Source organism: Cannabis sativa, chromosome 1 (assembly GCF_029168945.1).
Source record: "Cannabis sativa cultivar Pink pepper isolate KNU-18-1 chromosome 1, ASM2916894v1, whole genome shotgun sequence".
Classification (NCBI taxonomy): domain Eukaryota; kingdom Viridiplantae; phylum Streptophyta; class Magnoliopsida; order Rosales; family Cannabaceae; genus Cannabis; species Cannabis sativa.
The window spans coordinates 11,314,077-11,324,643 of record NC_083601.1 but is presented as its reverse complement, the minus strand read 5'-3'; the positions used below and the strand labels follow the sequence as shown (position 1 = coordinate 11,324,643).

The 10,567-nt window shown below is 32.3% G+C and overlaps 1 protein-coding gene across 1 annotated transcript; it reads left to right on the top strand.

Annotated features, from left to right (window-relative positions):
* The first annotated feature begins 1,545 nt into the window (after positions 1-1,545).
* LOC115707081 (alcohol acyltransferase 9) lies at positions 1,546-3,264 on the top strand. The gene has a single exon (XM_030634918.2). It carries the CDS (start codon positions 1,795-1,797, stop codon positions 3,127-3,129), a length of 1,335 nt encoding a protein of 444 aa, XP_030490778.2. The 5' UTR covers positions 1,546-1,794; the 3' UTR covers positions 3,130-3,264.
* Positions 3,265-10,567: the final 7,303 nt, after the last annotated feature.

The window sequence follows — 10,567 nt, the reverse complement described above, 5'->3', positions numbered from 1 at the left end:
GACGGAAGCAAAAACCTTAGTAACTTTTTTTGCGTCGGTTAATAAGTGAAGTAAAAATATCAGTATTTGCGTCTATGGCTGTAGCATTGGTTACACCAACCGACAAAAAAAAAGCCTTTTTGTAGTAGTGGATTATGGTCTCTACATCACTCCCACATCAAATTTTTCCACGAAAGTCTTTGTGATGCAGATTGGACCTCAAACCCTAATGATAGGAGATCTACTATAGGCTATTGTATATATTTTGGAGGTAATTTAATTTCTTGGAAATCTCAAAAATAGGCCACCATCTCCAAATCATCTACATATCAGAGTTTAAAAGCTTAAACAATGCAGTCGTTGAGTTTAAGGTGTCTTGGCTTCAACCTCTTCTGAAAGAGCTTCAAATTCAACAACATGGTCCTCCCTCTATCTTGTGTGATAACCAGAGCATAGTTTTGTTGGTTGCTAACTCTATTTTCCATGCTCAAACTAAGCACATAGAGATTGATCTATATTTTGTTAAGGACAAAGTTTTGCATCAGCTCATCCAAGTCAAGCGTGTCTCAGTATATGGGTCAACTTATTGACAGCCTTACAAAACCAACCTCTATCACTAGAATTGCAAAATTAAGAACCAAACTCAAAATTGTCTCTAGGCTAGGCCCGTGCTTAAAGTCCACTCATTTTAGAGGTCCAAATAAAAAAATACCTCTTAGAAAATATGCATATTTTTTTAATAATTTTTAATAATACTATTTATTTTTATAGTAAAGACTCAATTTATTTTTTATTTATGACCTATTTTTACTCAGAACCGGCCATAAATATCATATAGGTATTAAGGCTTTCATAATTTCATGTGAAGTATCAAAAAATATATTATTAATTTTATTTGCTTAACACTATATTATTACATGGCCTACACACATGGGTTAGCAGGCAGTAGAAAAGTAATTTTGAAAGGGTCCATCGACATCGCGGCCCTTTGGGATAATATAATATGCTACAAATAAAGGTATATATGCATCTTCCTAAAATATTGATCGTGTTTTATGGAACAGATAAATCCTTATTCCCAAAAGGTTTTATGATTAATTTCTTGATCCACATAAACATTTTTTTTTTTTTTTCTTTTACTAAAAATAAACTTTTTTATGTTTCTACCATTTCCTTTTTCCTAAACTATACAGACAACATACACAAAATAGACAGAAAAAAATAGACAGGTGCTGTATTAGCATCCACGTCCACGTCCACGTCCACGTCCACGTCCATCAATCCCCCTACCCAAAAATACCACCTAAAAATTCTAATAAATTGAGAAATTAATAAATATATGTATGAAAGCACTATGCAAACTAAAGACTGAGATAGGAGAATAGCATAGAGAGAGAGAGAGTGATAGCTATCACACACCTTTGAACAGACAGAAAGCAAAGCCAAGCTGTTATTTTTTATTTTAATTATTTTTCGTTTTGATATTAAATTTTCATAAAGCTATACCCAGAGAATCTTGGAACAAATCTTTCACAGTTCAGACACAGCAAAAGATACACATGGGTCACTACCTTACATTATTATTATTTTTGTCAATTATTTTTTAAAAGAAACAACAACAACAACAAGATTATAATTATTATCTTTAGTATAATTTAAGTGATTTTATAATTTGGGTCTTATCATACAAAACCCAAAACGCATTTCCACTGCAACCATCCAAAACTCAAGAATATATATCAATAAATATATATATATATATATTTTCTCCCTTCCCTTTCTTTCATTCAAGTTATATATTTTCTCTTTTGTTACATGGGAAGCTCTCACGAGCGAGTGAAAGAGGCCGTAGTGGTCACCCCATCCGAGGCGACCCCAACTTGCGTTCTTCCACTCTCAGCCATTGACTCCCAACCCTTCCTCCGATTCACCATCGAGTATCTCTTAATCTACAAACCCAGCACCAGACTGGGCCTCGAACACGATGGGTCCACTTTGGCTTGTCTTCTTAAGTCCGCCCTATCTAAGGCCTTGGTCCCTTACTACCCTCTTGCCGGAAGAGTACGAACCAGGCCCGACGGTTCGGGCCAGCTCGAGGTCGTTTGTCGGGAACAAGGTGCAGTCTTCATCGAGGCCGTATCTGACCGTACAATCTCCGATTTCACAAACAAGGCCCCAAGACACGTGACCCAGTGGAAGAAACTCCTCTCTGTCCACGTGTCGGACGTCCTCAAGGGGGCCCCACCACTTGTGGTCCAGCTCACATTACTCAAGGACGGTGGAGCCGCTCTCGGCGTCGGCTTCAACCACTGCCTAATCGACGGAATCGGTAGCGCCGAGTTTCTAAACTTGTTCGCTGAGTTAGCCAACAGACGAGTCAAATCCAGACCCGAACCTGTTTGGGAACGCAACTTACTTGATCCGAAACCTGGGAAAGGAATTCCTAGTAGTACAAGTAGCTTCGTTACTCTCCCTGAGTTCAACTCTGTTCCCGACATTTCCGGATTCGTAACAAGATTCTCCAGTGAACGACTCACTCCCACCACTGTGACCTTTGACCGTACATCTCTTGTGGAGTTGAAGAATATTGCACAGTCCACGAGGCTTACTTACTCAACAACATTCACTTCGTTTGAGGTTCTCTCGGCCCACGTATGGAGGAGTTGGGCTCGGGCTTTAAACTTGCCACCGAACCAAACCTTGAAGCTCCTTTTCAGTATTAACGTTAGGGGCCGAGTCAGGCCCAATTTGCCATCTGGGTACTATGGGAACGCTTTCGTATTGGGCTGCGCCCAGACCAATGCGAAGGACCTTGAGGAGATGGGCCTGTGGTACGCGGCTGGGTTGGTGAAAGCGGCTAAGGATAGAGTCGGAGACGAGCACGTGAGAGCGGTGATTGAATCGGTGAGCGAGTCGAGGGCGTGTCCTGACTCGGTTGGGGTTCTGATCGTGTCGCAGTGGTCAAGGTTGGGTTTGGAAAAGGTTGACTTTGGGCTTGGAAAGCCGGCCCACGTAGGGCCCATTTGCTGCGATAGGTACTGCTTGTTCCTACCCGTACCTAATCAGAGGGAGGCAGTGAAGGTGATGGTAGCAGTCCCTGCAAGTGCTGTTGACAAGTATGACTACCTCATAAGGAACCATTACACGTGAGGTTCACCCAACGTGATTATAGCTCACCCCGTTGACTTTTTCTATTATTGACTTCCTTTTTTTAAATCTTTTGAGAAAAAAAAAATGAGAAAGATAGTGAGAGAGATAATAATAACAATTCTTTTTTATTATTAGTTTTTTTTTTTTATATATATATACACTTAATTTAATAATGCTGAAAATGAACTAACTAAAAATCCTAAAAACTAATAATCTTAAGTCTCTATCTCATGATGAATTTAAGTTTTTGAGTATGTTTAAATTTTTTATGAGTAAAATTTGGTGTTACACTAATTCCCCCAAGGTAAAAGGATTCATTGGAAAGATTGGAATAAATTTTGCTTACAGAAAAGCAAAGGGGGGTTTAAGTTGGCTATATTAGGAAAACAAGGTAGGAGACTTTTGACAAGGCCTCTTTCTCTTGTTGGACGAGTCTTTAAAGCCATATATATATTTCGCTCAATGTTCTTTTCTGTTAGCTCAGTTGGGGGCTAATAAGTTATGTTTGGCGAAGTGTGTGTGGGAAGTGCAAATCGTGGTTAAATTGGGGGGCTCAGCCATGGTTGCCTTCAGATGATGATCATGTTCAGTATTCTCGTTTGGTGTTGCAGAATGCTTGGCTAAAAATTTGTTCAAAGTGGGATTAAAAGAATGGGATGAGGAGATTTTGGAGGGTTTATTTGATCAGCATGAAGGAGAGCTTATTCGTAGTATTCTTTTAGGCACTCAAACTAATAATGATTCTTGGTACTGGTCTAAGGAATCCTTTCAAGTCTAATGTTTAAAGTGCTTATAAGCTCTTACAAGCTGTCACAGGTAGGTGGAGTTTGGATGATAATGCAGGGTTTTGGAGGAGTTTGTGGAATTTCAAATTACCTCCAAAAGTGAAGAATTTTTTGTGGGGGGCTCTTACCAACTACTTACCTACTCTCACTTTATTTAGATAAAAAATGGTTAATGTGGATGAGGTGTGTCCTGACTGAGCATAAAATTTAGAAAACTGAAAAATCCTTTCAAGTATATCTACATTGTTGGACTTGAAACCGTTTCAACTGAATACTGAAAAAATCAACAGTTAAAATTAACATTGAATGTAGGGTTTTAATATTGGTAGCGAATCCACCAAAAAAACCAAAACATGTATTATAATCATAAATAAGTTTAAAATTTAAGATATATATAATATTTATTTACTTATATGTACATTCTGCTTAATATTATTAAATAAAAAAAAAATTACTTCACCTTTCCCATATATACAATATCCATATATATATACAATATATATAATATATATATAAACCTCACTCAACAAATTTCCAAATCTCTTATCATACATATACATTCAGTTCAAACTAAAAAAATTATATACTTACATATTCATCTCACTTTCACACATTCTTTCTATATTTTGCAGAACTTGAACTAATAAAGTAGAGCCTAGAGGTACGCACAAAAGATAGTTTTTCTATTTTTTTTTTCTACTTTGATTCTTTACATGTGTGTTGTGAGAAAGTTATTTTCTTTTTTATACAAAAAAAAAAAAAAAAAAAAAAAAATCAGTTTTGGGAGTTTGAACCGACCAAATCACGATTCACAATGGTCAGTTTTAAGGAAGTAAATAGATGATATAAATAATTTGTAACTTGTAATTTCTTTCATCTGTGATAAACCTAATAATATAATACGGCTCATTCAAATTAATTTGATCTGTGTGAGCCTATATATTTGTTTTTGGGCTTAGATGCTTATAGGAAGCACATTTAATTTTAAGAATTAAATGGACTAGGTTTCTAAAATATAATAGAGGAAATTACACTCTATACCCTTTTTATATTGTCCTCTTTTATTTTTACTTTCTTTTCTAAAGTCTACCATTTTTACCTCTTTTTTTAAACATTGTACCAATTTTGCCCCTGTCACTTCAAGATACTCTCCATGTGACTCTCGTATGTCAGGGTATTTTGGGTACAATACATATAAAAAGTGGTATGTTTCATTTAAATATAAGATTAGAGGTAAATTTAATCAATTGATTAATAAAAGTGGTATTTTTCAACTTACACCAATAAAGTATCACCTTGATAGTTTTATTTAGGCCCAATAAGTATTGGGATCATTCAATTAATAACAATTATCTAATGAAAGTTAAATTCTTCTCTTTTAGGCCTTGTGTGAGAGTTATGAGGCCAATAGTAGTAGGTAGGACATACTAGATCCAGCCCTCCCTCACATAAATAACTCTAATTGTGAAGGTCCATTTGCCTTAGGTAAATAATTGAATTAAGTTAATTATATTAGTTTAACCTAATTAAAATTGATTAGCAACATAATTTATTTTGAAACAAATGAAATTAATTTTTCATTAGACTATTTGAAAATTAATTTAGAAAAAGACATTTAGTTTAAGGAAAAAAATTCTAGATAGTAATTTTTAGTAACTAATTTATATTTTTTAATATTTAATTAAGTAGAAAAATATATTTAAGTTGAATATTAAATTTTAAAATAACTTAAATTAGAATATTTTTCTTAGAACTTAAATTAGAATTAATAATTAAATTAATTTTATTCAAGATACTTAATTATTTATTTCTATTTCAAGAAATTTAATTAAATAGAAAATATATTTAAGTTGAAAATTAATTTGTTAATTAATTTTAGACCAACTTAAATTAAAATATTTTTTGGATATTAAATTAGAATTAATTATTAAGTTGATTTATTCAAGATACTTAATTATTTGTTCCTATTTTAATTAATTTAATTAAATAGAAAATTATATTTAAGTTGAATTTTTTTTCAATTTCAGATAAACTTAAATTAGAATAATTTTTAAAGTATATTTTATTTTATTTGAATAATTATTTTTTCATATAAATTTTGAAATATATTTATTTTAAACGTAGATATTTTAATTTTTTTTTCCAGTTTTGAAAATTAGATTAAAGTTGAAAATTAATTTGTTAATTAATTTTAGATCAACTTAAATCAAGTAATTTTCATTAATGATTATTTAAAATAAATAGACTAAAGTATATTATATTTTAATTAGAAAATCAATAATTAGTTTATGAATATCTAGATAGTTCTTTTCTAAGTAGAGTTTTTGTTTTTTAGATATATTTAATTAAATAGAAAATTAATATTTAAGTTGATTTTATTCAAGACACTTAAATATTAGATATTTTTTCTTAAGAGATTTAATTAAATAGGAAATTATATTTGTGTTAAAAATTAATTTTAGATCAATATAAATAGAATAATTTTTCCAGATGTATTTTATTTTATTTTAAGTAAATTTTGAAATTTTATTTTTTAAACACATTGGATTTCGAATTTAGTTATATAAATTTATTAAATTTGAGTTGCAAATTAATTTTAATTAATTTTGGACTAACTTAAATTAAGTAATTTTTATAATATTTATTGAAAATTAATACTAAAGATGGAAAATAAATTTTTATTTTCAGATCCATCTAGGTATGTATATAATTTTATAAATATTAAATTAAAATTTATATTCAGAGTTATCTAAATTAATAATTTTAATTAAATAAATATATATCAATATTTAAAAAAAATAGATTAAACTATATATCAAATGAAAATACATCTCCCTTAAAATAATGAGCTTTAGTATAAGGATATTTGATCTCCATTGTTGATTCTACATAGTTCTTGTTTTAATGAGATTCATCCCTAATAGATGTTCATTCATTAACAATTTAATGTCGTAGAATCTCGAGAGATAAGTATTATTGTAAGTCTTTTATTCTTAGTAACGATCACCCCAATAGTGACTGCTAAGAGTAGGGCTTACAAAGTATGAAACAATGGTGGAAGCTCCTAAGATAGAATGGCCTTGACTCTTGCCTAAACGAGACAACGCTAGATTCTTATCTTGATCGAATAAAAAGTTACTAGAATGCATGGTATCCATTTTAGATGAGTTAACTACGTACTCTATTCAATGAATGATATCTTTGACTTTCGCCTACCGGGACACTGTATCAGTTTGTTGAAAATCTTAGAAATTATTTAAGATGTGTTTGTTTTGTATGTTTTTATTACTTGCTAAATGCTTAATAATTTTTGAATTGTGTATGAATTTATATTGAACCTTCATGTTGTTTTTTGTTATTAATTATTGAAGTTATAAATTTTGAGTCTTCATTGCTGGTCTAACTTAATTTGTTGTTTTAATGGGACAAATCCCAAAGGATTGTCATCCGTTAGACAACATAATAGTGTTAGATCTCGATAGATAAATATTTATAAGTACAAAATCTAATTGACCCATTTAAAGATGACAACTTAGACTAGTGTTTACAAACAATAAAAAAGTTTATAAAATAAAAATAACTTTGACTCTCGCCTACTGGGACATCGTTGGATTCTTATTTTAATCGAAATTATCCTTTAGTTTTTCCTCTAAGCTTTTTCATTAAAAAATTTCTTAAATAGTATATCATTGGATAAAAAAGATTATAAATCATTTGCTTATGATGTCATTCTATTTTCTTCAATAAAATTGAGTGGCACAAATGACTATATTCCAGATATTCTATCCCAAAATAATATAAATCATCGATCTTATAGAATCTCTTACTTGTATATGCTTACTAAAAGCAACTTAGACTTATAGTTAGATTAGTAGTGGTGGTCCAAGAAAGAATAATTACTCAAAAGAAATATTTATTATAAATTTAAGTCTTTAACTTTAAATTTTAGATTCTAAATAAAAATTTTAAATTTCAGCTTCCAAGAATACATTGGACAATACTGTATAACTTTCACAAGTTGTTAATATCCATTGTCTAACAATGGATCCAAACTGTATGTTAATATACGGATTATGAGTTTTGTATTCTGTGACCAGAACTCAATTGGACTATTCTAAGAACTCTTTGTTGTAACTAAGCCTAAGTCATCAAAAGACCACAACCACAATACTATATTTATGGCATTTGCATCTTGTTCATAGTAGTTTTGACAAGATCATTCTTTGCAAAGAAAAAACATGCCTCTATCCACTTGAAAGTAGGATCATCTGTATTTGAACATATGAATGTACATTCAGGGGTGGATATGAGTTATCGTTAAATTCTTAAGACGATCACTCTAAATTTTACCTTATGTAAAGAAATTTGAAATATTTGAACAATGTTAAAAATCATTAAGGTAAGTGGTTAAAGATCTTGCAATAGAGGAGACGGAGGAGAGGCTAACCTTATAGAGATATGAGGAGCAACAACTGGTGTCTGATAGAAAACAATAGCTAGACATGGAAAGGCTTTGGTGAAAACCTTTTCAACTAGACTAGTCATCACATTAGAGGCGACATGGGTGCAAGTGGTGGAGGGTGTATGGCTTCTGTAGAAGTCGATAAGGAGACGGCATTCTCCATGATAGACTAAGACAGAAACACTTCTGAAGGCACAAAGTGTTTCGAAAGCTGCAAAAGTTAGGGTTTCTTGGGAGAAAGATGAAGTGAAAAACGATTCACTATTTTTTGGCTTTTAAATGAGAGAAACCCTGACCATATTGACCATACAAAGAAAAATACTATTTTTAAAAGAATCTTTGCAAAATTAAATGTACAAGCGCAAAAGAAATGTATTTTTTACCGCAAGTTATGGCAAATATAAACAAACAAAAATTATTCACATGAGTTAGTGAGATCATAGTCATCTAATGAATGCAAATATGCCAACCAATTTTAACAATAACCTAGACCTTACCAACAGAGATGTAAAGAATACAAGCTTAGAGATACTTATTAATGATGCTTATTTATGACATAATTTAATAATGAAAAAACAAAAATGATAATATGATAAAATCTAATAAAAAAATGAATCAAGAAGAACATATAACTAGTGAGAATTAATTGGTTCTTTCATTTTCTGATCAAGACATGAATTTTCTCCTATACAGTCATAAATATATATAAAGAGCACACAACAAACGAGTAATAGTACATAAAATAAAGAAAACTACATCATAGTTAGAGATTGTAATATCTGATATAATGTCCAAAAAGACATATCATAGTAAAAAGAAAAAAAAAAAAAGACAGAGAGAACAATGAAGAGAAATTTAGAATCTTATATCATCATGAAATATAGAAACGAAACACCCCCCATATGAGAAACTTATTCTAGCTTTGACAATCTCCTCTCTATTTTTCCAAGCCATTGAAACTTATTCTAGCTCAGTTCCAACACTATTTGTAACGCCCTAATGCTAAGGCACGCTACAGTGCTTTTTCAATTATTGTGCAATCTTTGCTAATCAAAGAAATTTCTCGAAAAACGTGTCAAATTAAAACTTTTGCTTTAAATATTAAACTTTGTAATATAATATAATATTTACAAATCCCGGGATCCCGATTTCAAACTTTGTAAAATTTACTATTTAAACTTTACATTTCAAAATACATAGTTTTCAGGTCGCACAGCGACTTTCAAAATATAACTCCCAGATGTCCCGAGACCGAACACTCCAGGTCGCGCCGCATGACATGTACAATCTCAGCCGAGCTCAGGTTCATTCTTGTTCAGCCTTCGCCTTTCCTTTACCTACACATGGAAGCAGAAAACTGTGAGTCAACAGACTCAGTAAGAAATGCATATAACATACCATATAATTTCCGACCTGTAAATAGGCGCCCATACACCTATTTACAGAGCTTAACAGATGAGTATGAATGTTCCATACCAGGGTACAACCACTATACCACATACACATCGTACCTCACTATACGAGTGTTGGTAGGGTTTATCCCGATCACTGAGTAACACTGAGTGATGTACCACACACCTTAGCATTTTCCCATGCTTGTGCTGGTATCACTGTATCGTACTCACAATCATAACAATCAATATACCAATACACTCTATAACTTATTCATACAAGTGTTGGTAGTGCTTAGCATAATTCAAGCATGCATATATAAACACATATACATACATTCAGATAATCACATCATACATTATACACAGTTCTTACCTGTTTTCCGAATTCAAGTGTGATGGCCGACTTGAACGGAATTCACGTGCTAGATGGATGCCCTAATCACAATAATTGCAACACAGATGAGTGACTCCCTAAATCACTTTCCGGGACTTAAACTTGAAACTAAAAGTTTCCCTATCGATAAACCTCAAGGCAATACCCTAAATATCTCAAAATCGGCCAAAACTAGGGTTCTGGAAATTCCCCCAACAGGCAGACCGGTTCCCAACCGGCAATCCGGTTCTGGGTCACCAATCGGTCGACCGGTTGCCACTGGTCCCCCAGAACCGGTCGACCGGTTGCCACTGGTCCCCCAGAACCGGTCGACCGGTTCTGCTGCTGGGAACCAAAAATCATTCCCCTTAATTCAAATCAAGCCCAAACCTTACCAAACTCTCCAGTATACCTATACAATGCA

Coding starts and splice junctions, on each gene's coding strand:
- LOC115707081 (XM_030634918.2), top strand. CDS start 1,795: ATGGGAAGCTCTCACGAGCGAGTGAAAGAGGCCGTAGTGGTCACCCCA.